This window comes from Tamandua tetradactyla, chromosome 6, assembly GCF_023851605.1.
Source record: "Tamandua tetradactyla isolate mTamTet1 chromosome 6, mTamTet1.pri, whole genome shotgun sequence".
NCBI classification, from domain to species: domain Eukaryota; kingdom Metazoa; phylum Chordata; class Mammalia; order Pilosa; family Myrmecophagidae; genus Tamandua; species Tamandua tetradactyla.
In genome coordinates this window covers 31,210,587-31,237,682 of record NC_135332.1, presented here as the reverse complement: position 1 = coordinate 31,237,682, position 27,096 = coordinate 31,210,587, and the positions used below count along the sequence as shown (strand labels likewise).

The following is a 27,096-nucleotide window of genomic DNA, read 5'->3' as shown; positions in this document are numbered from 1 at the left end:
TGTGCTTGGCCTTGCAAGGTCCAGACGTGGATGCCCTTGAAGAAGGGTGTGTGCCTGAGCCTGCCGGTGCCAGCCAAAGGCAGAGGCCCCTGCACACGGTCAGGGACATAAATTATGATAAATAGGAAGAAAGGGGCATTGGAGGAGGAGGGGTGGGATCAGGCAGGATGTCAGTAGTATCGGTCCCCAGTCTGCCAGCTGGTCACCCAGTGCTTCTTTGAGGGCAAGGTGCTCCCTGGGGGTGGATAGCGCTCCTCCTCACGGATCCGCACTGCGTGGTACTTGGGCATGATCCGGTAGTAGTGAGTCGGCTTAAAAAAGTCACACTGGAGTTTGGGAAGAAAGAAAGAGCCTCAGGAACCAGCTCTAGAACCAGTGGGCAGATGCCCAACCTTTTCTTCCCCCACCCTGAGGTCCTCAGAACCACGGTCCCCAATTCAAAGACACCTCATCACCCCACACTGAAATGGGGAGGCTGGGGCGATCCCAGAAGGAGGAGTTAAGGGAGGCAGAGAGGAGAGGAAGAGGCTGATGGAGACAGAGGGGCGGCCACAGAGGCTGTTGAGGGAGTGGCTCATTAGAATGGGTGGTCTCCTGAGACCACCATGTTGGGTGTGGGTCACTTTGAGATCCCTGAAGGGACACTCTGGAGGAAGAGTGCTGGTTCCAGGGACGAAGGACTCATAGTCCCCTACTTTCCTACGGGATGGGACAGGGGATATAGAACCATTCCAGAAATTTGCCTTGTGGCCTCCAGAGATGGATTGAGCTCAGCCTTACCCCTTTCCCAATCCTCAGAGAGCAAAGTGGCCACAGGGAGAGTTTTACAGTCCCCTTTTAGAATCCCAAGTTCCTGAGGTTTCAGTGAGGAGGCTGATGAGAGCCTGGCACCCACCAAGCTCTCCCCGAGGGGTGGGAGGGACAGGCGGGTGGAGTGGCGGGCTCTTTGGGGTGTTAACAGGAGCTAAGGTGAGGTGCAGAGAAAGTCGGCAAGGAAGAGGAGCAGACAGGACAGAGGCAGAGTCCCCGGCCAGCCTTGGGGCTGGAGGAAGGGGGCACTGAGGCCATGTTACCCGGGTGGGCCGGGGGCGGGGGGCTGCCCCCCTCAGTAGTCGTCGGTCAACCTCTCTGTCTCTGACGGCTGGCTCCTCATCTCCGCCTTCTGCCTCTTAGCTTCATACAGGGCGCGAGTGCGGGCTCGCTTGAAGAAGCCGCACTGCGGGAGGGGAGCAGGTGGGGAGGGGCCGTCAGGGCGGGGGCTGGGTGTCCTTGCCTGCATCACTCACGGCCTGGGGGCCCCGCGCCGGCCTGCATCCCCCCCATTAGCCCAGGCAGGGGCGTCCCCTCTGGGTGAGGTGAGGATGGGAAGAAGATGAGGGGAGGGTGGTGGGGGGAAACGAAGCTGAGGAGCGGAACCGGGAAGCGCGGGGTGGAGGGAGCGCTGGGTGGGCGGGGCCTGCTGGCAGGAAATCCGGGAGCGGGAGGCCCGGAAGTGGGTTGGGCTCCTAACCTTCCACAGCAAAAGGATGATCAGCCCCAGCAGCAGCAGCCCCGCAGTCACGGCCACGAGCACCAACCACAGATCGATCTCGGCTGGAAGCTCCTCCACGAGGTCAGAGTCAATATCTACGGAGAACTGGGGCGGGGAGAGAAGGGACTTAGCCCACCCCAGCCTCCAGTCCCGGATGGGCCCGGCGTCCGGTTGTTTGACCTACCGCCAGTAGGGGGCACCCGAGGACTGGGAGAAAGTCCCTGCCTGCCCCTCTGACTTCAGCAGATTCACCGTCCTTTCTTCCTGGCCTGTCCCGGGCTCGAAGGGAACAGCCTCAGACCTAGGAGGACGACTGGAGTCTGGGTTTGTGACTGGGACATCCACGCTCAGGTACCAGCTCTACCCCTGAGGAGCTGTATGGCCTTGGACAAGTCATTTTACCTCTCTTAATCTCCTTTTTATGCTCTAAAGCATGGGTTCTGGAGCCATACTGCCTGGGTTTGATTCCCAGCTGTGCCACTCACTAGCTTCGTGACCTTGGACAAGCTACTTGACCTCTCTGTTGCATATCTGTAAAATGGGGTTATGATAATACCAACCTCACAGGTTGTTGGGGAGAGTTAAATGTGTTTAATATGGGCAAACTACTTAGAGCGGCACCTTTTACACAGCAAGCACTCCATAAATATTTACCAAAGCACATGGTACACAGCACCATTCTTTTTATACCCCCACAATGGAAAATGTTTTTTTCTGAGTATAAATGATCATTATTCCTAAAAGCCCAGATAATACAAAGAAAAGGAAAGGCTCCCAGTAATTTTACTCCCTAGAAATAACTATGTCCACCATTTTGGCAAATCTCTCGAGATCTTTAAATGCATGTAAAAAGTATATACTTTTTTCTTCCACATAAATGGAATCGTTCTATAAGTACTCTTCTGCAACCTGTTCCTTTCACTTGCTATCATCTTTCCATGTCAGATGATAAAGATCAGCCTAATCTCTTCTGATAACTGCCTGCTCACTGTGGGAAGTGTACTATAATTTATTGAACCCGGTACTGAAAGACATTTAGATTGTTTCCAATCTTCTGCCATTATAAACAATGTCTAAGATATCCCTGTCTATTTATCTTTGTACTCTTGTCTTATTAGCTCCTTAGGATATATTATCATTTGTTGGATCAAAGGAAATGTGCATTTTAAATTTTAATAGGTATTGACAAGTTCCTGTCCAAAAAGAATCCAATTTAGCCTCTAATCAGTAGCTTGAGGGACTGCCCATTTCCTCTCACACCCATCAGCACCAGCCAGCTGTACTCTTTTGAATATCTTCCAATCTGATAAGCGAAAAAGTATCTTGTAGCTGTTTTTAAACTTATTTGTCAGTGAGTTGATCATTTGTATTTCACCCTATGTACTGTTTATTTTCCTCCTGTGTTTACTGCCTTGTTTATACCCTTTATCTATGTGTATTAAAAATATATGTCAATGCTTTGTCATACATGGCAAACTTTTTCTAAAGCAGTATGTCATTTGCCCTTTTAGTTGCACTGTGATGTCTTTTGTTGTATCATGTTTAAAATTTAGAATTTTAATTTCAATCTAAAATTTTAGATTTAAAATTTCATATAGTTTACTTTATCTATTTTTTCCTTTATAACTTCTGGATTTAATGAAATAACTCCCCTCCCCGTAATTCAGGATGATTACATTATCCTCTGGATTTTTTTCTGCCCTATTAGTTTTTATTTCCTACATTTAAATATTTAATCCAATTCAAATGTATTTTTGTTTATGACATGAGTAAGGATCCATTTTTATTTTTAAAATGGGTCCTCTCAATACTATAATAATATTTCACCACTGATTAAAAATAACTTATATTTCTGCATTTATATCTCTATCTGGATGCTGTTCTGTTCCACTGGCCCTTCTGGGTCTTCCTCTGTCACTTCCACGCTGTATTAATTTACGTAGGAAATAGGCCACATCTAGCCAATTCTCCATGAACGAATGCCTGTGTATTTCCACTGATAAATCTTTTTCACATTAAATTTTTAGCAATTCTCTCATATTTAGCCTTTTAGACGTAATTCAAAATCAAGTTTGGATACTTTTTTCCCCAAGTTGCCTGAATCCCACAAGGACTAGAATAATTTGGTAAGATCTGAAAACTTATTAATGCTGCCTTTTTCAACCCATTATTCAAGGTTTTGTTGTACATTGTTGCAATTATTCCTAGATACCATAGAACCTTTCTGGTTAGTTTGAATGGAATCTTCTCTGTTTTTTTGACTGGCTGTGGCTGGCATGTAGGCAAGCCATGGGCTTTACTATTTTTATCTTGTTTTGAGCTCCTGAACTTCCTGAATTCTATTATTGGATCTAATCGCTTTTGATTCTTCTCTTTCCTTCTGAGTCGACAATCACATCATCTGCAAATAATGATCAGATCCCCATGGCTGAACCTCTGCTTTGCCTTATAATCCTGCTTCTGTCTTTCTTGTGTGGCCAGAAGCTCACATGTCCATAGCGGACAATGGGTGAGACAGTCAGGAGGCCTGGGTTCCAGCTCCTTGGATGCTGTGTCACTTTGAGTAGGTCACTCCATTTCTTTGGGCCTGAGTTTCCTGAGCCATAAAATAGATACTTAGACTTGCTCTTCATGGAGATGTTGTGCAGATCAGATAAGGGAATGCAATGATTTCAACCCTGGCTGCACATTAGAATCACTGGGGAACTCTGAAACATACCAATACTCGGGTTCCAGCCCCCACGATTCAGATTTAATTGGACTGGGGTGTGGTCCAGACACCAGAAGTTCTCCGGATGATTCTAACATGTTGCCAAGGTTAAGAATGCCCTGACCAGGGACTGCCCTTGCTGCCAGGCCCACTCACCACAATGGTCTTGTTCTCCATGTTGATGGTGGGGACGCTCGTTCGGAGGAACAGGGTAGCCCAGCCTTCCACCCTAACTCGGTCAAAGTCTTCGTAATCCTGTGTGGGGAGAGGGGAGCGGGTCAAAACAAATAGCTGGAGCCCCTCTAGACCTCCCTCCTGACCCTAAGCACCCGTCACCACCCCCACCCCAGGGTGCCCTTCCTACAGGCAGCACCCTTAAGCAGCATCCTCAAGGGTTCTGACAGCCAGGCCTCTCCCCACACCTCCACCCCCACCGATTCATGTGTGTCAGATCCTGTGCTAGATGCATGGGATAGCACAATGTATATCGTGCCTATATCAGGCTTTTTTTATATATAAATAAAGTTTTATTGGCACACTGATATGTCCATTCATTTATACCCCACCTATGGCTGCTTTTGTGCTACAATGGCAGAGGTGAGTAACTGCAACAGAGACCATCTAGCCCACAGAGCTGAAAATATTGTCTAGCCATTTACAGAAAAAGTTGGGTGATTGCTGGTCTAGGTGACATGAGAAGGCAGGCACGTGAATAACTACCACCCAGGGTAGAGAATAAGTGGCATAAGGGGCTTCTGAGAAAGTCCTGTAAGTGTCCAGAGGAGGAGAGGTCGCTTTCAGTCGGAGAAGTCAGAAAAGGCTTCACCGATGGCAAAACAGCCGAGGGAGACCTTGAAGGCTGAATAGGAGTTTACACAGATAACTGAGGGGGGCACAGGCATTCGGGGGAAAGACCAGCACGAGCAGAGGTGTGGAGGCCAGAAAATAGTGACAGTGACAGAATAATGGCTGCACGATCATAGGTCAGTTTGGGGACAAGCGTGACGAACACAAGCACACGTAGGCACACAAGCGCACACCGACGTGGTCCGACGTGGTGCGTGGGTCAGGCAGCCATCCGTGCATGTGCTGTCACAGTCACAGAGAGCACCCCGGCGCCTGGCTGTGACCTTGGCCTCGCCCGCGCCCTCCTGCTTCCCCCCACCACACACCCTCACCCAGGGGGGCAGCCCCTGACCTCAAGGAAGGTGCTGTTCCACACCCGGGCCCGCACGGTGACATCAGTGATGTCCAAAGCATCAGGAATGGGGCACTCCAGCCACACGCAGCGGGCGTGGCCATTGGCACAGGTCTGAGGTGGCAGGGGACACACAAGACACCGACAGTCTGCGTCTCCATGTCCTCCAGGCCCCGTTCCTGATCTTCACCCCTTCACTCCCACAGACTCTTGCCACCATCCCCACCCCGCCACACACACACTCATACCTGGAAGATACGTTCTTTGGGCCAAGCAGAATAGACACCAGGGACATGGACAATGGGAGATCTGGTCCCTACTCAGGCAACCCCTTCCCAACCCCTCTGGCCCTGAGCTCGTGCCAGCTCTGTCTACCTGGGACCCCACCTCCTGCCTCTCCAACCAGCTCAGCCTCAAGGAGCCTCCCAGGCCTGTTCCTCTTTCCCCTCCTACAGTGGGTGCCCTGCACCACCCAACCCGCTCCTTCCCCACACTTCCTCCTACCTCTCCAGCTCTCCAGCTCTCCAGCTCTCCAACCCCTAATCTCCAAGGCTTTGAGCAGCTATATCTCTCCCCAGTAACTTAGGGCTCCTTGGGTTAGAGCTAGCCTCTTCTCCTGTGGTACATTGTATTGGATGCTCCCCAAGGTAAAGGGCTATGCTCCCCCCCCCCCCCCGTTAGAGAGGAGCACCCTCTGGGGTAGGGGCTGGTCTCCCCGCCTCTGACTGGGGGTTTCTGAGGGCAGGGGCTCCATCATCTCATCAGACTGGGGTCTCCTCGTTAATAGCCTCTATCTCCCTGGCGTGGTGTGCTTCCAGGGCCCACAAACTCTGTGTGGGGTGGGCGCAGTCCTCTCCACCCCTGCCCTGGCCACTCACCAGCAGAATCTCGGACTTGGCTTTTTTGGCAGCAGCCAGAGTGACAGGTGGGGAGCCCTGGCTTCCCCCAGGGTCCAGCTGCCGCCGCCTGCGCTGCACAGTTGACAGCCCATCCCTGGACTCCTGGACAAAGAGGAGATTTGCTAGGAGGGCAGAAGAAGGAGAGCAGGGGTGGGGAGAGGAGGAAAGGGCAGGGGTGAGAGTCAAGCTTCCAAGCTGATATGACTGAAAGGGAAGGAAATGGCCTTTCTGCCCTACAGCATGCAAATGAAATGGAACACAAATGAGATGCAAATGAAAGATCCCTCCAATGGTGTCCTTACAGAAAGAGTGAGGTTGAGAGGGTTGACAAGGTCTCCCGGTGGCTGGCAGGGCCAGGACCCATTGCCGCGGACGGTGATCTCCGTAGGGTACAGCAGCCACTTGCCATTGGCGACTTCATAGGGCCACTCCAGTCCCAGGACCAGGGTCCCCAGGGCTGCCAGCCCCTCTCCCATTGGGCCCACCTGTGGGCACAGGGGGAGTCCTGGACACTGTCTCCTTGAGAACCACCTCCATCTCATGCACCTCCCACCCTCCCTCCCCTGGACCCCAGACCCAGATTGAAACCAACCCCCCATCAACCTTCCCAGAAGTCCCCAGCCTGGGGCCACCCTTCTTAGGGAACCCCTTACCTGGAACTCATACTTGAGGGGGCTTCCCACATCCTCCACGGTTTTCATGCCAGCCTCGCCCATCACTGTCCCCCCAAAGAAGCTTTGTAGTCGGTAACTCACCCTAGGGTTAAGAAATGTGTTGGAATCTTGGGGTACAGGAGGGCACAAGGCCCTGGCAGAAGGGGTGGACATCAAGGAAGTGAGGCTGGCAAACTAGTTTCTCTGACATTGGACAGGCTTGGGTGGAAACCCCAGCCCTGCCGCCAACTAGCTGGGTGGCCTCAAGCCAGTTATTCATTCTCCCTGAGCCTCCATTTCCTTATTTGTAAAATGGAATTAATAGTAGTTGCTACATGAGAGGCCTGTCATGAGGAATCAGTGAGATGAGGCACATAGAATCCTCAGCACAATGGCTTCTCAAGAAATGACAGGGCTATGCCAATGCTTCAGCCCCAGGGTCACTGATTCCTCCACTTCTGCCTGCTTTACAGGGGGACAAATAATAATAACAATGAAGACAGTGAGGGATGGTCCAGGGGAAGTGAAGGCCTGAGGATACCAGGCCAAGAGGGGAGTGTCAGAGGAGCCTGGGAGACATGGGACCAGGGAGGCCCTGACTCAGGCAGAGCAGGCGCTGTGGGGGCAGGGGGAACCCACATGCTGAGCGAGGCCTGGAGCATGTAGTCCACCAGCAAAGTCAGCGTCATTTGCGGCAGGTTGTCCTGCTGGCTGGACCTGGGGAGGAGTTGCAGGGGGTAGGAGAGGAGATACGTCAGCTGATGCTCCAGGACACCCCAGACTGACCTGGCCCAGCTTCCTCAGTCAGGCCACTCACGTGAAGAGCTGCAGATGGGCCTGGAGGTCCCTTGTGTGCAGGGTCACCCCGATGACCTCAAAGGTAATGAGCAGCTCCATCTGCCAGAGGGTCAGGGAAGGCAGAGGGGGAGAGAGGGATGTTTGGGGTCAGGCAGGAGTGATGCCAGTGGGGAGAGGCTGGATGCTAGGCCAGGGAGCCAGCTCTCCAGCCGCCACCCTCCTCTCTGCCTCTCTCTTCTCCTTCAGGTGACTTCTCGATGACTACTTTTGAGCTGCATGGCCTTGGGCAAGTTACAGACAATTTCTAAGCCCATGCTCCCTCTTCAGGAAAACAGCCCTGACTTCCTTGGAAGACTATGAACATTATATCATAAGCAAGAAGCTCACCTCCGCCTGCCCCAGCTTTGCACACAGCTCCCCAACAGTCCCATTTTTCTCCAGGCTCTGGGCCTCCCCCAACCCTCTCCTGGGTCACCTCTCCCCCACTCTGTCTCTTTGCTTCAAGGAAGTTCTGAGGAACAGGCAGGCAGAGGCAAGAAGGCTAAGGAGCTCATCAGAGGTGCAGCCTGGGACCCAGGAGACCTGGGAGGGTCCAGCCAAGCACTCACCCTCTGGTTCCGTTTGAAGGGGTTCCCCAGCTCGCAAAGAATAGTCTCGTTGGCCTGGCAGGCCCCAGACTGAGGAAGGAAGACAGGAGGGTTAGGGATAGGTCAGGGTCGGTTTGCCCCACCCCTCCCCTAAGGCTGCAGGGCCAGAAGCCCTAGAAACTAGAAATGGGGCTCCCTAGCAGCAGAGCAGTTGCATGCATGGAGAAGGCCCAGCAGAGAGGAGGGGGACACACAGCCAATGACAACACAGGCTAGTGATGCGCGCACACGGATGCCGGATGCCGCGGAGCCCACTCGGGCTGTGGGCGGCGGGCACTCACCGGGCGCACCGAGGACAGCAGCAGGGCGGGAGGCACCGCCAGGGTCAGCAGCGCCTCGTGGGCGTCTTCCCCGGCTCGCTCCTGGCTCGGGACATTAGTCACGTTGATGCTCAGGAGCAGTTTCCGGAAGTCTTTGCTGAACTGGAGCCTGAAGTGGAGGGGGCCCCCCACAGACTAAATCAAAACCCCAGTTCCCCGCGGCCTCCCCAGGTCAATGGGGCCCCGCCCTTCGGCTCTACCCTTCCCGAGACAGCCAGGAGCCCCGCCCCCCAACAGTCTCCCGGGGAGTAAAAAGCCTCTTTTCTGCCAGCCCCGCCCCCTCAGACGCACTTCTACAGGAAGCTGCGGCCCCGCCCCTCAGCTCTTCCCGCTCCTGCCTATCTTGGACCAAAGGGCACCTCAAATCCGGCTGACCAATAAGGCCCCGCCCGTGGCCAGTGAGGTCCCAGCCCCGCGCCATACTGCGCGGCCCAGAACCCACCTGCTCTGCGGCTCCATCTGCTCCGACACAAAGGCCGCCCGCATCTGCAAATTGCTGTCGCACTTATTGTCCGGCCCGCACTCCTTCTGGAACTGGACCTAGGGGTGGCTGAGGCGTGAGCGGCCGCACCACCCACCGCGCCCTCTCGGCCCCGCCCCCGGGCCCGGCCCCACCCACCTCGGTGTGGTTCTCCAGGGCCTGCGCCTGGTTGAGCACCGGGTAGGCGTCCAGGGAGCGCAGCCCCAGCCGGGGGCGATCCGGCATCCGCAAGGGCAAAGAGTAGTTCATGGAGATAATGATGGGACGGAGTTTGTCGCGGACGTTGTCCTAGGGAGGGAGGGCAAGCTAAGCCCAGCCCTGTCCTGCCACCCCTCAGGCTGAGTCCTCACACCACCCCGGCCTCCCAAGGAGGAGCAAGGGGGCCCCCTCCATCCGGAAGACACCCCACACCCCCCAGCCAGGCTGAAGCCCCCTAACGTGATCCCACATTGAGCCCTCCTACCACCTCAGCTCCCCCAAAAGGAGATGGGCTCCTCCCCCTCAGAGATCTTTCCAGGAGGGCCACGCCTCCCTTCATCCTGTTTGCCCAGTTTGAGCTCTCCCCTTCCACCATGATGCCCCAGAGATGGGCAGAACCTGCCCCCAGCCACAGACACCTCCCCTGGACCCAAGCATTCCGCTCTCCCTGCTTGTTTCAGAGGCCAGAGCCCTCTGGCTCCTTTCCCCACCACAGCATCTCTCCTCTAGAGCATGCTGGGCACTGTACCCCTGCAAACCTGTGGCCTCCAGACCCATGTCCCCGTGCTCCGCCTCTAGGGACATCCCAATTCCTCAGCCCCGACCAGGAGGATTCTGTCCACCCCGCCGGGAGATGGCAGGGCCCCTTGCCCTCCCTCACCATCAGAAGCAGCTCCAGCTTCTGGCAGCGCTGCTCAGGCATGGAGAAGAAGCCGTGGAGGATGGCCGACTGGCTGCGGGCAAAGCGGAGCCGGGGCGGGCGGCGGTCCCGGTCGGCCTCCAGAGTGTAGGCCAGGGCTGCAGGTGGGCAGGGCAGTCAGCAAGTGGCCCGGTGAGTTTGTTCCCCTCGCCCTGCACCCCAGAACTCACTGATGTTTCGCCTGTAGTTGGGATTCCCAGCACTCTGGTTGTAAGCAAAGCACAGCTCCACCTGCACACTGTTGGGATTGGGGGGACACAGGAGGGCCGGGTTATGGGGGGGACCCAGACAGCCAGGCCCTAGCTCTCAGCCCCCTGGACTGGGCAAGGGGAAACCAGGGCCCTTCAGGGTAAAGGAAGGGCAAGACTGGAAAGTCCACAAAGCTGGTCTGTGGTGCCCTGACCCCTTCCATCCCCACGCCCAGTAAAACCATAGAAACTAGAGTCAGAGGTGAGAATTCCAGCCCTCTCATTGCTACCTGGGGTAACAGGCCCAGAGAGTGGAAGGACTTGTCAGTTGGTGGCCAAGCCCAGAGTTGAACCCAGATCTCCCGATTCCCAGTCTAGCTGTCCTTCCACCGCCTCCTTGCTTCCCTGCTCTGCCTCCTTTTGCCTTTTGACCTGGTATCCTCATTCACTGTTACCACCTTAGCAATCGCTATTTTTTGTATGTTCTTAGGGCGTAAGCGAGTGTACACACAGAGAGCTATGACAAGGGTTTTGGCACATCAACCCTATTTTATAGGTGAGGCATCTAAGATGCAGAGAGATTAATAATTTGCCCAAGGTGGGTCCCCGTCCTTCCCCACACCTATCCACCTAAGTGTCTCCCTCTTCATCCTCCTCTGGGGCCTCACTCCCCAGAGCCTACCCCTGCTGCTGCAGTGGCATAGTGGGATTTTGACCGGGGCAGGCAGGGTGAACCGGGCAGACCACTCCTAACCTCCATGCCCACTGCCCCCACACCCACCCGAATTCACCCATTACCTCCTGCAAGGAATTGTGCTTTTAGTGAGGTTGGGTAGGGAGGGCAATGCTTACCCCAAGAGTCAAACCTCAGAAAATGAGATAGGAGTTGTTAAGAGAGGGGTTTGGGAGCCAGGACCTCTTTTGGCCTGCCCGCACAGGAGGAGGGGGAGAGGGATGGAGCAGGGGCTGAGAGTCTCACCAGGAGGTGGCCGTGCAGAGCGCGGGGTCCAGCACAGATGGCCTGGCCACCAAGGTCCTGTGGAGGATGTTGATGACTGGCCGGGCCCTACACACAAGCCAGAGAGATATCAGTGCCTTCTGGTGCCCCATCCCAGGCCAGGCCCAGGGCCGGGGCTTCCATGGGCCTGGTGTAGAAGGAGGCCAGAGATGGGGCTCTGTGCCCACGGGGTTGGAGGAGGGAAAGGGCCCTATCCACCGTCTCCCCAGCTCACCGCAGCAGCACAATGCGGTCCGACAGGCTCCCCACCAGCAGGTCTGGGTAGAAGTTCTCATCCACGTCCATCTGCCCACTCAGGGAGTAGCCGAAGGTGGCCAAGCCAGGCAGTCCCAGTTCCTCTCCGTGGATTACCTGGGGGCAGGCTTTGGAGTGGGCTCTGGGGAGTGGGGCCGGGGGAGTAGGGAAGGAGTGTGTGAGGGAACGGAAGAAAGGCCACCCCAGCTGTGGGAGCAGCAGAGCTGCCCTATCCATACCTGCTGTGGCCGTCTGGGGAGTCCCTTGGAGCCACTGTGATAGATGTACACTGTGCCCAAGCCCTCGAATGGGGCTCCCACGGCAATGTCTGGGGAAGAGAGGTGGGATGAGGTCACCCCAAGTTTCTTTCTCGCCTACATGTCCCCAGTCCTGGGCTCTGGGCCAGAGATCCTGACATGGCTTTGTTCTCCCCCTGCCAGGAGCTGCTCAGAGCAATGGGGGAGCAGCAGAGTTCCGCAGCTTAGGGTTAAAACTGGAACCTTCTGGAGCCCAGCTGCCTCGTTTTATAGGGGGGAAAGGAGGTCCAGGAAAGGGGAAGTGACTTACGCAAAGCTGCAGAGTTAATGTCACAGCTAGGCCTAAGACCCACTTTCCTGCCCACTGGCCTGGAATTTTTTCCCTTAGCACGGTGCCACCTCCTTACCCCCTGCCCTCCAGGTACCCCTAGTTCTTCTAATGATGCAGGAAAGCCTCATTTACCGGCAGGGTCAGAAAAGGAGCTGTTCCCCATTGGTGACTCTGCCAGGGGACCATCAAGCACTCATCCCATTTAATCCTCACAAGGATTAAATGCTGTAGGGTAGGTAGGATGGTTCCCACCTTATAGATGAGGAAACAGACTCAAAAAACCCAAAGTCAGAGAGCTCATGAGTACAGGACCTGTGAGCCCCTGTTTGCCACCAGGCCTGTGATTTTAATCACAACACTACAGTGAACTTGACCTGGTAAAGTGCCAGGCTTTTTTTTTTTCTAATTCTAACCATTATTCCCAGAAATAAACCCAAAATGTTTTATGATCTTCTTAGACTTCATTGAACTCCTTCTAGTTTTGTTTAGTTTGTGTGTGCATGTGTGTGCGTGTACGTGTGTATGGAGGAGGGCAGGGCAGATCTGATGAGGCCGAGGTAACCAGGAAGCCGAGCGTGTTATAAAGGTATGTATAGGGAGAACAGAAACCGAAGGACTCTTTTCACTAAACTTTTGGGCTTTTTTCACTAAACTTTCTGGCACCCATTCTGGCCATGCAGAGGCTCCTCTCCCTTCCTTTTGGTTCTCAGCTGCGTTCTGGGAAATTGAGGCTGTTAGAGCAGTGACTTCCAGATAAGCCCCTCTCCCTGTCCCTCTGTGATGACCTGTCACTCAGATCTGTTTGGTCCCCAAGTTCTGCAGCATACAGGTGATGTACCCTATACAGGGCTCCCCCCGTGTACCAGCCTTTATCACCGACACCTACATACTACCTTCTTGATCCTAATGTTTCCAGCCCTGCTTCCCCCTCAGCCATCCCACAGCCCAACGTCCAAGGCACCAATTGCATTGTATCACATCCCTGCTCTAAAACCTTCACCGGATCCCCTCACCATTACCCAAATACAAAGCCCCAGTTCCTTGGCCTGGCATTCATAGCCTCTATCCCCAGGCTACTCATTCCAGCCTCTTCTGATTTAAACCCGCTAGATTTGGGCCTGTTAGGCAAGTATCCCATAATCATGTGGCACCCCTTTCATTCCTCTCTGTGTGCACACTCAGCCCAGACTTCACCACCCGGCAGGAGGCCCATGAGTTCATCTCTGGTTGTCCCCGCTGCATCCCTCTCTCTAGTACCGCTGTGAACTCTCAAGCCCAGGCCCCCATCCTGTCTCTTCTTCCGGCCCTGTCAAGCCTGGCATGCCGCTGGGGCTCAGTCAATGGGCATGCTGGGGGTGGAAGGCTGGCTCGTACCCTGGAATCCATCCTGGTTGATGTCACCAATGCTGGCCACTGCAAAGCCAAAGGCAGAGTGGCTGGGGCCGTGAAGAAGGAGGGAGGGATGGGCAGGGAAGGAGGTGCCTGCCTGGTTCATGAAGACATAGATGGCTCCCCCTACTTCCTCTTTCCGCTCAAAATAGTAGGGGGCACCCACCAGGAGGTCCTGCCACCTGCACAGCAGAGAAAGAAAGGGAAAGGGGGAGGGGGAGGTCAGCCCCCACCATGCAGTGTAACCCTTGCTTAGCAGGCATGGCGGTGCAAGGACACAGAGCCATGCAAATGGCCTCTTTAGCCATAGGACATGGAAAGGACATGGAAATGCCAACGTGACCCACCAAATAGAAAACATATCTCGTGGAGAAGCCACATAGGCACAGATCACATCCAAACCACCCACACCCACCAGAGGCATGCGAATGACAGGCACAGACAAGCGAATGCAAGTGACATGCAAATGACATGCACATACTCAGAATCCCATAAAGTCTGATTGCAAATCAACACACAAAGTTGACTGTCAGTCCTGGCAAACATGCAAATAGACACACAACTCTCAAACAAGCTTTATTTCCCTGCCCCGGATTGGATGAGTTTCCCCCACCCTCGCCTCGCTCCCTGGCCCCAGAGAATGTTCCCAGACTCTCACCCGTCGTTGTTCAGGTCTGCCAGGGCAATGGCACTGCCAAAGTAGGCGCCCACCTGTGTGCCCTCCAGCACCTGCCTCCTCCGCAAGTCTCTGCCTGCTTCCTGGGTCAGCAAGAAGACAGCGCCTACATGCCGGTGTCGTGGTGCGCCCGTCACGATGGTGATGTCCGTGGGGTGCAGGACAGCACTCCCCACTTGCACTGTGTATCCTGGCATATAGGGGAAGGTGGTCACTCAAGGCCCAGTAAACCCTGTCATCCTCTCCTCTGGACCCACACCCCCTAGAGCCTTTCTTTCAGTATCCGCTATTTCCTTATTCCAAGTTGAGCAAAAAAGTGGAGCCTGGGTTCCCAGCAGCTGCACCCCACCCCAGCCCCCAGCTTGCACCCCGGACCCATGCAGGCAGGGATTTTGCAATTTGGGTGCTCACAACAGGGCCTGGTATATAGATGGTGTCAATCAATGTGTGCTAGTTGAACTGACCGTGTCAGTGACTGAGCCCCCTTCCTCCTTTACCACCCAATGGGCCACCCCAGCAGACGTACCAATATAGAGGTTTCCTTGGTCTTCTGGGTCCTTGTAACTGTACTCGGTTAAATCCCAGTCCTTTCGCTGAATCATGTAGCTGTTTCCTTCACAAGAATGGGGAGAAGGGGTGCACCAGTCACCCCTTTCCTCCACCATGACCAGGCTCCCCGTCCCAGATACAGATAATAATAGCCCCTTTTGAGAGCACTTTCACATTGGAAATCAATTCCTTATTTGAACAAATCTGTGAGGTAGAACCATGATCCCCAGTTGCAGATGAAAAAAGTGAGGCTTGGGGAGGGGAACTGACTTGCCCACAGTCCCATGGGGAACTGGTTGGAGAGACACGACTGGAATCCAGCTACCCTGTCCCCTGGCCTGGTGCCTTTTGTACGGGGTGGCATGCTGTGATCTCTAGAAACCAAGGTGAGATTCCATGCCATTACCTCCTTTTGGTTCTGCCCCCAAACTCGGGGCTGTCTGTCTAGTCCCTGCTGGAGAGTGCTGGTGGCTCAAGGCTCTAAGGGACCAGGGGGCAGGAGTCAGGACAGAAGAGGGACAAAGTCTGGCTCCTGCCTTAGCTGTGTGTGAGCTCAGGGTTATGGCATCCCAACTACCTGCTGGTCAAGCGGAAGTGCTCCAGGGCTCCATTTTCAAATGATTATAAGGGGGCAAGGGGTCCCTATTGCTACACCCTGTGTGGCAGAGAGAGGCAGAGGCAGAGGGCGGGTGAGCCATCAGCCACCTGAGAGCTGTGTGCCGTGTGCGGTTACAAGCACGGGTCCTGAGAGGAGAAAACGCTCCTGCATGAAAAATGCTCACCGTCTATTGAAAGTGAAAAGAGAAAGTAGCAGAATAGCATGTCTAGTGTGATTCTGTTTGTTTGTTTTAAAAAGACATCCCTCTATTTTTTTTTAAAGTCTGGCAGGATCTAAAAGATACTATTAATACTGGGGAAAGGAACTAGGGAGTTGGGTATTTTATTTTACCACGTTTTACCTTTATTTTACCCAATCCTACTGAGCTATGTAGTACCAGAAGCATGTCTCACTTTCATAGTTTTTCTAAATGGATAAACAAGAGTCAGATGGAACTGGGTTCCAATTCAGGTTCCATAGTTTACTATTGGCCTTGACAATTTACTTAACTTCTCTAAGACTCAGTTTTTCCTTCTGTAAAATGGGTATAATAATACAGTCCGCTCTTGTTATTCTCAGTAGTTAGGTTCTACAACGTTGCCATGAACATTGAATTAGCAAATACCAAACCATTGATCCTAGGGGAAATATAGGGTGAGAGTCCTGTGAGCTTCTCATCACAATATTTTCATTAACCAATGAATACATAATCTTGTCTTTGTGTGTTTCTGTTTAAAGACACCTTATTTAATATATATTGTTGATTCATTAACATTGCACTCACAGCCAAGAGCACGATAACTCCTGCCTGAACAAAGCTTGTCTAACTCATGGATTTTCTCTATAAGACTCATCGCAGCCTTCCTGAACTTAAAACACTAGACAGCACTTCTGCACTGCACTGGGGGGTCATTTCAAGCAGCAAAATTGCCAACCAAAAATAAACAAAAAAAGTGGAAAATGTGGCCCTAGAGCACAGCCTGGAAAGGGCACTCGTTGACAGTGCGAGAGCTGAACCAAGCAGGCCGAGTGTTGCCCAGTTCAACCTCAGCTGGGAATATGTGCCTCTGGCGAGTCAAAGTTTTCACCACCCTGTGCATGTCCATGAATGGCCACAAGAGCACTGTGAGTATTGATTTGGGGGCTACAGATAAATTCCAGCGAGTAGGAGAATTCGCCAACATAGGGCCTGCATATAATGAGAATCAACTGCACTTGCCTTATAAAGCCGTCATAGCAGCTAATAAAGATAGGATGTGCAAAGTCCTGGACGCATCCCAGGAGCTTTCGGATGGCAGCACTAGTGGTGGTGGTTCATATTGGCAAGGGGGCCTCCCCTAGTGGGGAGGGTCTGGGCCAGCCAGTCTCAGGGGCTAACTGAGGGTGGGTGGTCTCTGTTCCTCCTCCCCTCCCCCAGGGCCCTCACCTTTCCAGTTGTAGGCGCCCGGGGCCCCAAAGTACACGGTGTTCTGTGTGAAGCCGCCGCTGGTGCCCAGCTGGCACATGCCCGTCTCCAGGTAGTCGGTGTTGCTGTTGCACATCTCGTTGTGGTAGGTCTGCCAGTCGTCGCTGGGGTCCAGCTTGAGGTCGTTGCCCCGCACGTAGCACTTGCCCACCATGCGCCGCTGGTCCTCGGACCCCGACCACAGCACCTGGGTGTAGCGGTGGGCACAGACCTGGGGACGCCCCAACACAGGCAGCCTGAGCTCACAGCGGGGATGCCAGGGCCAGCTGTCTCCTTCGCCCTGGCACCCCAGGCTTTGTGGGAGGGTTGTTGGCTGCTGCTCCTTCCCACAGTCATGCTTGGTCCTTCCCACCTGTGAAGGTCGGAAATACTTTGGGGGAAGCCGGGAGGCACCGGATTTGACAGGGACTTAGAGATCTCGGAAACGGGAAGGAGGGTGAGGGAGGGAATACGGGGTTTAGGCTCACTGTCCTAAAAAATGCCAGATACACTAGATTAAGGAATTTGCTTCTTGGTTGTCCCCCATGATCCTGTCCTCTTAATGAAAGGTCCGTTGTTAAAATAATAATAACAATAGTAGCAGCAGTAGCTAGCACCTACTGGTGTTTACTATATGCCAGGCACAATTCTAAGCTCTTCCCACATAGTAACTCTTTTAGCCTCCACACTAACCCTATGGTGTAGGGAAAATTCTTTTTCCCCACTTAACAATTAAGGAAACCGAGGCACAGAGTGCGAAGTGAACTGCCCAAGAGCTCATATCTAGAAAGAGCCAAAATATTCAAACCAAGGTTGCCTGGCTCCAAGGTCTGAGTTTTGAGCACTATTCCATGCTGCCTTGCAAAGTTGAGACCCTACACGAAGCTTCTCCCTGCTTACCACAGTGTGCAGTATTTACTGGGCAATCAATGGGTGCTTGTCACACAGCCCAGGGTCAGGCAATGTCCAGAAACAGTCCTGGATTTATGCATTTGTACTTTGTGTTGCCCTCCCCTGGGTCTCCACTGGCACAGAGCCTGGGCCTGTCCTGAGCCTCTGCGGGGTCTCTGGGGCTGGCACAGTGCTTGGAACATGAAAAGTGCTCCCTAAATGTTTGTTAGGTGAGTGAATGGATGGGTGAGCAGACAGATGGACTCCTAAAGCCACCACCGCTCAAAACAAGGGCTAGAAAAGACACCTGGGTAAACTGATGCACACCGAGGGCTCAAAACGGTGTCCAGTGGTGACAAATCACAGCAGTGGCTGACTGGAAGGGAGCAGGGGAGGACTTTCCAGAGCGCTGTAAAGATGCTGTATCTGTAATGATTGCTGCCTGCACAGGTGCATCCATTTGCCAAAACTCATGGACACTTAAAATCTGTGCACCTCACTGCATGCCAATTTTACATCAATTTAAAAAATGGAAATAGAATTGTCTACCCGGGGCCCAGAACCTGAGAGCCTGGGAATGCAGAAAGCAGGCAGGAGACAACAGCTGACAGCAGGGAGCGGCTCCCCAGCCGGACCTGGGTGAGCCCGAGTCAGCAGGGCTGTGGCTCTTCCGCCTACCAGCCTCCCAGGAAACAGCGCAGGCCAGGGCTGAACAGCCCGAGGCCCTCTCTGCCCTTTCCTCTTCCTCCAGACTCCCTCAGCTCATTCCCAGGATGGGTGAGCACTGGGGATGAGGCGGTGACCTGGCAGAGCGCCATCACCTTACCCCACCCCTTCTCCCTCCCACTCCCCTCCTCCAGCTCTCCACCTGCCCGCTGGAGATACACAGCCAGAGACAGCGCATGGAGATCTGCCCACAGACGTGTTCGGACAGATAGACCACTGACATGGAAATCCACTTAAGGCCCCAGCACACACACCTCTTCTGCCCTCTGCTTCCCTCCCCAGCCCCCTGGGAACGGCAGAGAGGAGACAATGGTCAGTGCTCACTTACCAGGACTCTGCCTGCAGGGCCCTGGCTGGCCACAGTCACCCCAAGCCACATGTCCTCAATGATGTGATGGCCAGGGTCACCTGTGGGAATGGGCAGAATGACGAGCCTCCAGGGGACCCTCCACCCCAGCAGGGCAGCCCTCCAACCCCCCTTACTCCTGTCCATCATTGCTCTGGGTTCTACAAATCCCATATGACTCCACTTTCCTCTGGGGTTCCCTCTTCCCGGCTGGACAAGAACTGACTAGAAATGGCCCAAGCAAGCCCTCCATCTCCTCCAGGCCACTCTATGCTACTCCCTCCCTCAGGCTCCTGATGGGCCCTGATCCTCAGCTGCTTCCGCTCACTTTTCTCCTCGATGTCCATCCGCTCACAGTCATCCTTGGAGGCAGTGAGTGGGCACAGGTACACAGCTCCAGTCCGGTTGGTGGAGCCGTCGGGCACAGCCAGGTCCTGGGGGGCACCAGCCAGGAGCCTGAGGGAGGCAGGGGGCGGGTGGACCCAGACTCAGACTCCCCACAGCCCCTTGAAGCAACATGCTTATTCAGCATGCGGTTACTGAGCACATGCTCTGGGCCAGGCTCTGGGCGTCTGGAGATGAGCGGACCCGCCCCCTCCTCCAGGAGCGCCAGTGGAGGGGAGGCTGGGGAGACACCTGCAGCCAGGGACTCATGGGAGGTGAGCAGGGAGCAAACAGCCTGCTCACCAACCAGCCCAGGTTCAGAAGCAGGGGGCTGCCAGGGAAGTCACAGGGAGATGACCCCACCTGAGCTGGAGGATGATGACCAGGTAAAGACAGGCAGGGAGGGCGCTTTGGGCAAAGGTACAGTAGCGTGCAAGGCCTGGGGAGCACAGGCAAGCTGGGCGGGACAGGGTCTGCCAGGCCCACCTGAGAGCTGGGGTCCCGGAACGCAGGGGTGGGGACAGCCGGGAACAGGAAGGCCAGGGCGGGAGGGGCCTTGGAGGGGGATGGCTGCAGAGGGATTTTAAGCAAGGGGGTGACATGGTCAGATTTGGGAAGGAATGCTTGGGGCTGGGAGATGGAGGCAGACCGGAAGTGAGCAAGACTGGAGGCATCCTGGCACAGAGAAACTTGTGACTGTCAGATGCCTTGCTCCTTCCTCCCTAAGCCATCTGAGGACTTAGATCTGGGAGGCCTGGGTCCATAAGTATTCTGGGTGATGACCCCTCCCACCTGGAAGCAGGCACACAAGATATGGAGTGGGGGTTGTGGGGGTAGACACCCGATTTTGGATAATGTGGCCCCAGGGGAGTTCAGGTCAGTGGGCCATGGCCTTTCCTCCAGCCTGCCCAGGGCCCATCTTTGGGGACACCAACTGCAAGTTCCCACGAGGGAGAGTGAAGCAGATGATTAGTCTAGAAATAATATCTCAAAGGACAGGCCATGGACCACCAGCATCCGGAATCCCTAGGGTCTTTATAAAATGGGAAATTCCTCAGTCCCCCAAAGATCATCTGAATGGAATCTGGGGGTGGGGCCCAAGAAAAATGCTGCGTACCACTTTTTGAAAACCCAGTTCCACCCTCCCTTGTTCTCGCTGCATTACCTCCCTTAGCCTCCCGTGATTCTGCAAGGACTCCCCTCCTCAATCCCGATGGACTTCTCAGATGTGCCGCCACTTGGGCCCTGAGACGCCATCACCCCGCAGCTCCCTGCTCAGAACCTGGACTCTGGGCCTCCTGCCAGAGTCTGGGCAATGCCGAGCAACGCCCACCTGCAGTCCCTGCCTGGCAGCGAGTGGGTGGGGCAGAACCTGGGCAAGCTGAGACCTGGGGTACCTCCGCCTACCGGGTGTCAGGAATGCACTGCCTGGGGGTGCTGGGAAGGGGGCGGGGCCTCGGCCTGCACCTCACATCCGCAGCTCAGATCTCACCCTGGGAAAGTGTTCCTTGGGGCGAGGGTGCAGCTTATCCAAGCAGAGCAGTGCTAGGAGTTTCTGGCCGGTGATGGCAGAGGGCCAGTGTGGCGGCCAGGCCTGGTTAGTCACCCTCTGTCTGGAAAAGGGTGCTGAGGTGAGTCTGCTGCTTGGCCACCCACAGATACCTGCCCCCCTGGAGCACTGGACAGATGAGGGAGGGAAGCCATAGCCCTTGGGAAAGGCACGTCTCAGCCTGGGAACCCGAGGACCTGGTTCTAGGCTTGGTCCTGCCTCAAGGGGCAATTTCCTTTCCCTCTCTGAGCCTTGGACACCTCATCTCTAAATTGGGACAGTGGTTGTCCTGCCAACCTCCAGGGTTTTGGGGGGAACAAACAACCTTTTAGGAAAGGGCTTTTGACTAGGAAGCCCGTGGCCACCGTGAGCACAGTTCTGATTTCTGGTGGCCCTAGCTCGGTCCCAGGCCTCCTGCCAGGACCCAGGAATTTCTGCCCCACCAGGTTAGGGAACCTGGAGCAGAGGGGAAAGAACAGACTAGTTTGGTTGTTTAGTGGGAGCGGAGAATGGAATCTAAGTAGGACTTCACGGCCTAAGAATGCCAAGTAATCGCTAAGGTGGGGCTTGGGGACACCAACAGCTAAAGTCATTCTGGGGTGAGGGCTCAGATTTGGCTGGATGTAGAAGCTGGGGGTTGGCTACAGTGACTTTGAAGGGGTCCAAGCCTCAGCGATTGCATTCTAGCGTGAGCAGGGCAATGGGAGGGCTTGGCCCTGCGGCTGCTGCCCCGTCCAAATTTGGGGGCTTGTAGGTCGCCCTGTCCTCCCAGGGTCCCTCACCTCAGCGGGGACGGGACTGCTGGGCGTGAATGGGATTTTAACTGAACTCTGTCCCCTCACCACTATACCCTCGTCCCTCCTGCTCCAGCCTCGTACCCACATCCCAGGCCCCTCCCTCCCCAGAGATTCCACAGGGAGCCCCCCCACCCCCCCAGAGTATTTTTAGCTCCTACTTGGCCCACTCAGAGGCCCTTTAAGGCCCTCTGGCTCCCAGCCCAGGATCCAATGGGTCTATAGCCAGAGGACTGCTCCCAGATGGGGGAAGGCAGGCATGGAGAGGGGGCGGGGTTCCAGCTTCCTTCAGCCACAGCCAGGTGTGTGTGTGTGTGGTGGGGGCTGGAGAATCCAGGTGCTGGGAGGGACCTTACTGGTATGCAAATACCATGTAAATCACTATTTAAATGAACCGACGCCTGCTACCTGTCTTCCAGGCTGGTCCAAATCAGAATGCCCAGAAATTGACTCTTCCCAGACCACCACTGAGCCCACTCTCCAGCATCAGTCAGAAGGAAGGAGATTAGATGAAGTGACGCATTGCCTAGCTCTTAGGGCAAGGGTGAGGCATTTGGGTGAGAACAGGGTTTCAGTCCCCCCACCTCCCCGGAGCAGGGGGATGGATGAAATGACCTCTCAAGGGCTTTCAAACAGTTACTTCCTCATCCTCTCCTTTGGCTCCAGCCAGACAGCCCCCTCCTGGCCCTCTGGGTACTGAGTTCTGGAAAATCACTCCCTCACCCCTGCCCATCATTCCTCCCAGGGCAGTTCAAAGCTAATGGAATAGCCAAGAAGAAAGCAGCAGATTCAGAGAAGGCTGGGATATGGGACCCTAGAGAATTCAGGGTAGCAGTTTGGCTCACCCCAAAGAGGAGAAGGCTTCCTGGGGAGGAAGGCACTGCAGTGGAATGACACTCAGAAAAATAGTCTCTAAGATTCAGCTTCACAAACTCCTCACCTCAGGGAGGTGCTTGGGGTGATTCCACTGGAAGGATTTCAGTTAACTTGGAGAGGCCTAAGTACGGGTAGGTGCCAGAGAGGGCCCAAAGCTCAGGCCAGAGGGTACCCCCTGCCTATCCCCTCTTGAGTTCTATTCCCATTCCCCGCCAGGAAGCAGGATGGAGAGGGGGCCTCCTCCCCTCTGGAGGCAGTTCCAAGCAAGGATGCCTGGAACCCTGCTCTGTGCCAACCTTGCTTCCCAAATTAGCCATATCCCCAGAGGCTGCTCCTGTGGGAGCTGAAATGGCAGCCCTCCCCCTACTCCTACTTACACTGCCCACCCAGCCCCCCCTCCCCACTGGTGACTCAACCCTCTAACCAGAGCAACAAGCTATAGGGAGGGAGAGCATCAGAGAGGAAAGAAGAAGAAAGAGGCCTTGGCGCAAGCCTCAAATGAAAAAAAGAAAAAAAAGAACAAGGCTGTTTTTCTCATTTCTTCTCCCTCTCTCCGGCTCTTTAGTATTTTCCCCATTTTTAACCCCTTAGGAAGTACTTCCTGTCATCTAACTTCAATCTCTCTTGCTGCAATGGGCAGCCCTCTTCTTTCTTTCTCTAGCCCTGACCAAGGTCCTTTGATTTATTTTTCTCCAGGATCAGGCTTCCCTTCTGTCCTCTCTCCAAATTTAAAGCCCCTTGGTCTAGATTGGCTTAGTAGAGAAAGCCAGAAGGAAACAATGGAACACACGAAGGCCTTCTGCTTGTAGCCACAGCCGCTATGCCCATTTCTGCCTGGCACGAGGCTTCAAGGCATTCAGGCACCTGCCCTGCCCAAGGAAACGTGTTTTGGGAGAGCACAGCAGGCAAGCCTGGCTCCTGCTTACCTCAGATATGACCTCATCTTACAGGAGCCCAGCCACCTCTGCCTCCAGGCTCCCTAGACACCCTAGTTTCAAATAGAGGCAAAAGGGAGAGAGAGAGCCCAGAGGTATTCCCCAGAGCTCATGAGGTCAGGCCAGACCAGGACACCTGGATTCCCTGGAGGGAAAGACAGAGCAGCTGCTGGGGGAGCAGTACTCACTTCCCAGAGCAACAGGCCCTCTCCCTCCCCAGGGGTCCCTATGCAGCTCACCAAGAAGTAGAATGTACCTTGATCCTCAGCCCTGCTCACCAGAGATAGGGCCTGGGTCAGGACAAGCTTCCTATGTCATGGGAGGGGAACCCCAGTCCAGAGATGAAGGTGATGTGGCAGCAAAGATGGGTCTACATCGGAGTTTTTAACCATTTCTGGAACAAGACCTTCTTTGAGAATATGTTGAAAGCTGTGCCTGCTTCACCTCACCCCACCCCAGAGCAATGCACCAAAACACACATGCTTTTGCATATACTTTCGAGGGCTTGAATCTCCTGAAAACCTTCTCTGAATCCCAGGCTAAGTGCATGTCTCATACCATGAGCACCCCCCCCCCCCCCCTTTTCCAAAGGAACTTTGAGGCTAAGAAATAGGAAGCTGTAGCCTGACTTGCTAGGTCCCCCTGAGCTGTGCACCCAGGCAGCTGTTCACATCTGGCTACACAGCTGGCTGCAGCTAAGCCCAGCTGGTCCAGCTGGCTCTCCTGAAGGGTCAAGCGGCAAAAATTTCTGATATGAGCCAAGATCTAGACCCACCCCTTGGAAAGACTGAGGATACTCAAAAGGAGAACTCAGAATTCTAGGGGAATCTAGAACCGCCTGCCTCTCAGAGGTGTAGAAGACTACTGACCCATTAGCTTTAAAACTATATGGGTTCTTGGCAGGCCTGATATCGTCTTCAGCTCCCTGGGAAGAAATGTAGACCACCTCTGCTCAGCTACGCTGGGTGTGGCTCATGAGAAATAGGGTGCACCAGAGTTTTGGCCTTAGCACAAGAGCTTTCAGCTGCTCCTTGGAGAAGTGGGCACATGCAGAGCATCTTACACTATTTTCTCATGAAAGCCACACCATCACTCCATGAGGCGTGCCCACGCGCACACACATGCACACACACACACACACAGAAATCAAAACTCAGGCATTAGTGACAAATCTGAATCTGAGACAGGACCAGGGAGTGGACTCCAGAGCCTCTTCTCCTTCCGCACTGCCAAGCTGCCTCTCCTAGAACAACAGAGGTTGGAAGGAGACTATAGATCCACACCCAACCCCTTGTTGGGGGAAAATGGGCCCAAGGAAGAGAAAAGAGAAATATCCTGCTCAAGGTCACACTGCAAAGGGGTGTGTGTGGGCAGCCTCATTATTTACACTCAGGTTTCTTGCTCCCCAATCTGATCTTCTCGTTACACCATGTTGCCTTATGCAGATTCAGCATTAAATCCAAAACTCTTTTTTTTCTGGGTTGGGGCAGAAGGAGACCAATACAAAACACTTGTGCTGGTGGTCACCTAGGGCCTCCAAAAGATGGAGGGTTGGCCAGGGCCAGATTACAGCTGCTGCATCAGGCTGGGAAGGGTGTGGCGGCCCCAAACACTGTAGAAGCCAGATGGAGTCAAGGCTAAGTCCAGGTAGGAAGGCTGGGCAGGGCCTGGGCCAGCAGGACAGGGGCCAAAGCTGTAGCAGAGGTTGGACTTTGGACACTCAAGCTTCCTCAAGTTTCTGCAGGCCCCAGTCAGAAGGGAGAGGATTGTCAACACACCCTTGATCTGACCACGTCCTCTTGTACGGGCGCATCGACGCCAGGTGCGGGCAGACACTTGCCAGACTACGCCACACAAAGAGGTAGATGAAGATGAAGCCCGCCTAACCTCTCCTAACCAGTGTCCCTCCCCCAGCAGCCTCACCTCCCCCAGTTGCCCTCTTTCCCCAACTGTCACCCTTAGCACCCTGTGAGCCAATGATTCAGAAAATCTCTGACACCTGGATATGTCCCTGGACATGAGTGTATATGGTATATATGGCAGGGGGCAGGGAGGGGGGTACAGGTAGTGGCTAATGGGGAGGGCAGGGACCCAAGCAGCTGGATGCAATCTCCTTCCCCTCCTCTCCCTATGCCCAGCCCCCCCACCCCTCCTTGCAGCTGTTGGGGAAGGAGAACAGAAGAAAGAGAAAAACACCATTTCCCTCTTCAAACCAAAACAAACACACTCAGGGTTGAAGATTCAACATGAATCTGTGGAATGTGGGGGAAGATGTCTGGTGGAGAAAGTCAGGGGGCAGGAGACCGGGCAGGAGTTGGGACAGCTCTCCCCTCTCTTCTGCTCCCCCCATCTTCAAGGGGTCAGAGTGAGGGCCCTGACAGTCCCAACCCACCCGACACCCACCACCTCACCCCTCCAACCGCCAAGCAGTTGAGGAGTTGGGTCCAGTCCGGTTCTGCAGAGGTGTGGCTGGTGCCGCCACAGAGTAAATGCCAGTTGTAAGGAGGGTGGGTTTAAATGCATATGCCCACAGGTTCTTCCCCAGCAGGGAGGGGGGAGGGGGAGGCTCACAAGGGGCTTGTCTTGTGGTTCCCCCCAGCTCCAGCCCTGGAAGAAAGAGGCTGGCGCTAGGGGTTCGGTTCAGAGAATGGGAGGGGCTCAGACAACAGGGACCCCACTTCCACTCTCAGGAGAGGTTTAAAGGGCGAAGGGGCTTTTCCCAGGTAGTTTCTGACCGGGCCAACACTTGCCAATGATTACTACCCCTCCCCGGGCGTCTTGCGGCTGAGTCCTGGCGGGCCAGGCGGGCTCCCTACATCTTTCCCAAGCAAGGGCGGGCGGCAGCGGGCTTGGAAGCCAGCGCGCCCAGGACTCCGACTCAGCCATGGACCCACACCCCTGCTCCCGCACACTCTTTCCCACCCCACCCCGGCCAGTCCCACTTACAGGTAGCGCTGCTTCCACTCGGTCTGCCGATGGAGGGCGACCGAGTAGCCGAAGAGGCTGCCCGGGTTCCCGGCCTCCTTCACCACCAGGAATCGAGTGTCCAGGTTGAAGGCGGAGGCGACGCGGCCGCCGGCGGCCACCATCAAGGCCAGCGCGCAGAGCAGCAGGCGCGGGGCGCGGGGCGCGCGGCGGGGGCCGGGGCCCATGGCTGCGACGGGAGGCGGGGGCCGGGGCGACAGCGCGCGAAGGCCGGGAGCTGGGAAAGGGGACCTGTTCACCTGCTCCCCGCGCCGCCGCGGGCCACTCAGGCTCGCCGCGCCGTTGGCGGCACCGCGAGGAACAGTTTCTTGTTCCCAGCCCTAGTCAGTTTCACCCCCGCTCGGCGTCAGCTCTCCTCGATCCTCCTCGGCGGCCCCAAGGGTCTGTTCTCGCGCCTCCTCAATCACCGGGTCACTGTCCCTCACGCCCCGGACACCCGGTCCCGCAGCTCGTCCCAGCCGCGCCCCCTTGGCTGCGCTGTCGCCTTCGACCCGGGCTCGGTGGCGGATCTGGGGCGGCAGACCGGTGAACCGCAAGAAGGACGGGAGGGAGGGGTTCCCCCGCGCGCGCCCCGCCTCCCCACGCCCAGCTCCGCACCACCCCACCTTGCGCGCCCAGCCCGGGCTCCGCTTTCCTTCCGGGGAAAGAGAGAAGGTCTCGGCCCGGCTGCCGCCTCTTAAAGGGGCAGCACCGCCCCCCCTCCTCATCCCCCTCTTCCTGGGCTCCGCCCTCTCCCCCAAACACCTGTCGGGAGCCCCCAAAGGCTTAGATTTCCCCTCTCCGCCCCTCGC

The 27,096-nt window shown here is 55.1% G+C and overlaps 1 protein-coding gene across 1 annotated transcript; it reads right to left on the bottom strand.

Moving 5' to 3' along the window:
* Positions 1-211: 211 nt before the first annotated feature.
* ITGA3 (integrin subunit alpha 3) lies at positions 212-26,472 on the bottom strand. The gene is made up of 26 exons (XM_077164723.1): positions 26,267-26,472; positions 19,111-19,238; positions 18,765-18,844; positions 16,802-17,051; positions 14,755-14,841; positions 14,211-14,418; positions 13,538-13,734; positions 11,815-11,903; positions 11,556-11,692; positions 11,303-11,389; positions 10,306-10,373; positions 10,097-10,233; positions 9,376-9,525; positions 9,199-9,296; positions 8,718-8,865; positions 8,398-8,466; positions 7,809-7,888; positions 7,631-7,708; positions 6,992-7,094; positions 6,641-6,823; positions 6,318-6,440; positions 5,440-5,553; positions 4,398-4,496; positions 1,511-1,636; positions 1,074-1,216; positions 212-326 (listed from the first exon to the last, which is right to left on the bottom strand). The coding sequence occupies exons 1-25, from the start codon at positions 26,470-26,472 to the stop codon at positions 1,106-1,108; spliced, it is 3,156 nt and encodes a 1,051-aa protein (XP_077020838.1). The 3' UTR covers positions 212-326; positions 1,074-1,105.
* Between the last annotated feature and the right edge of the window lie 624 nt (positions 26,473-27,096).

What these genes read in the sequence shown, in the direction of transcription:
- ITGA3 (XM_077164723.1), bottom strand. Translation starts at nt 26,472, where the DNA reads ATGGGCCCCGGCCCCCGCCGCGCGCCCCGCGCCCCGCGCCTGCTGCTC. An exon ending in CTCTGCACGGCCACCTCCTG is followed by an intron (nt 10,374 to 11,302) that starts GTGAGACTCTCA and finishes CAATCCCAACAG; the next exon opens with TGTGCAGGTGGAGCTGTGCT. An exon ending in GGAACAGCACCTTCCTTGAG is followed by an intron (nt 4,497 to 5,439) that starts GTCAGGGGCTGC and finishes CTCCCCACACAG; the next exon opens with GATTACGAAGACTTTGACCG.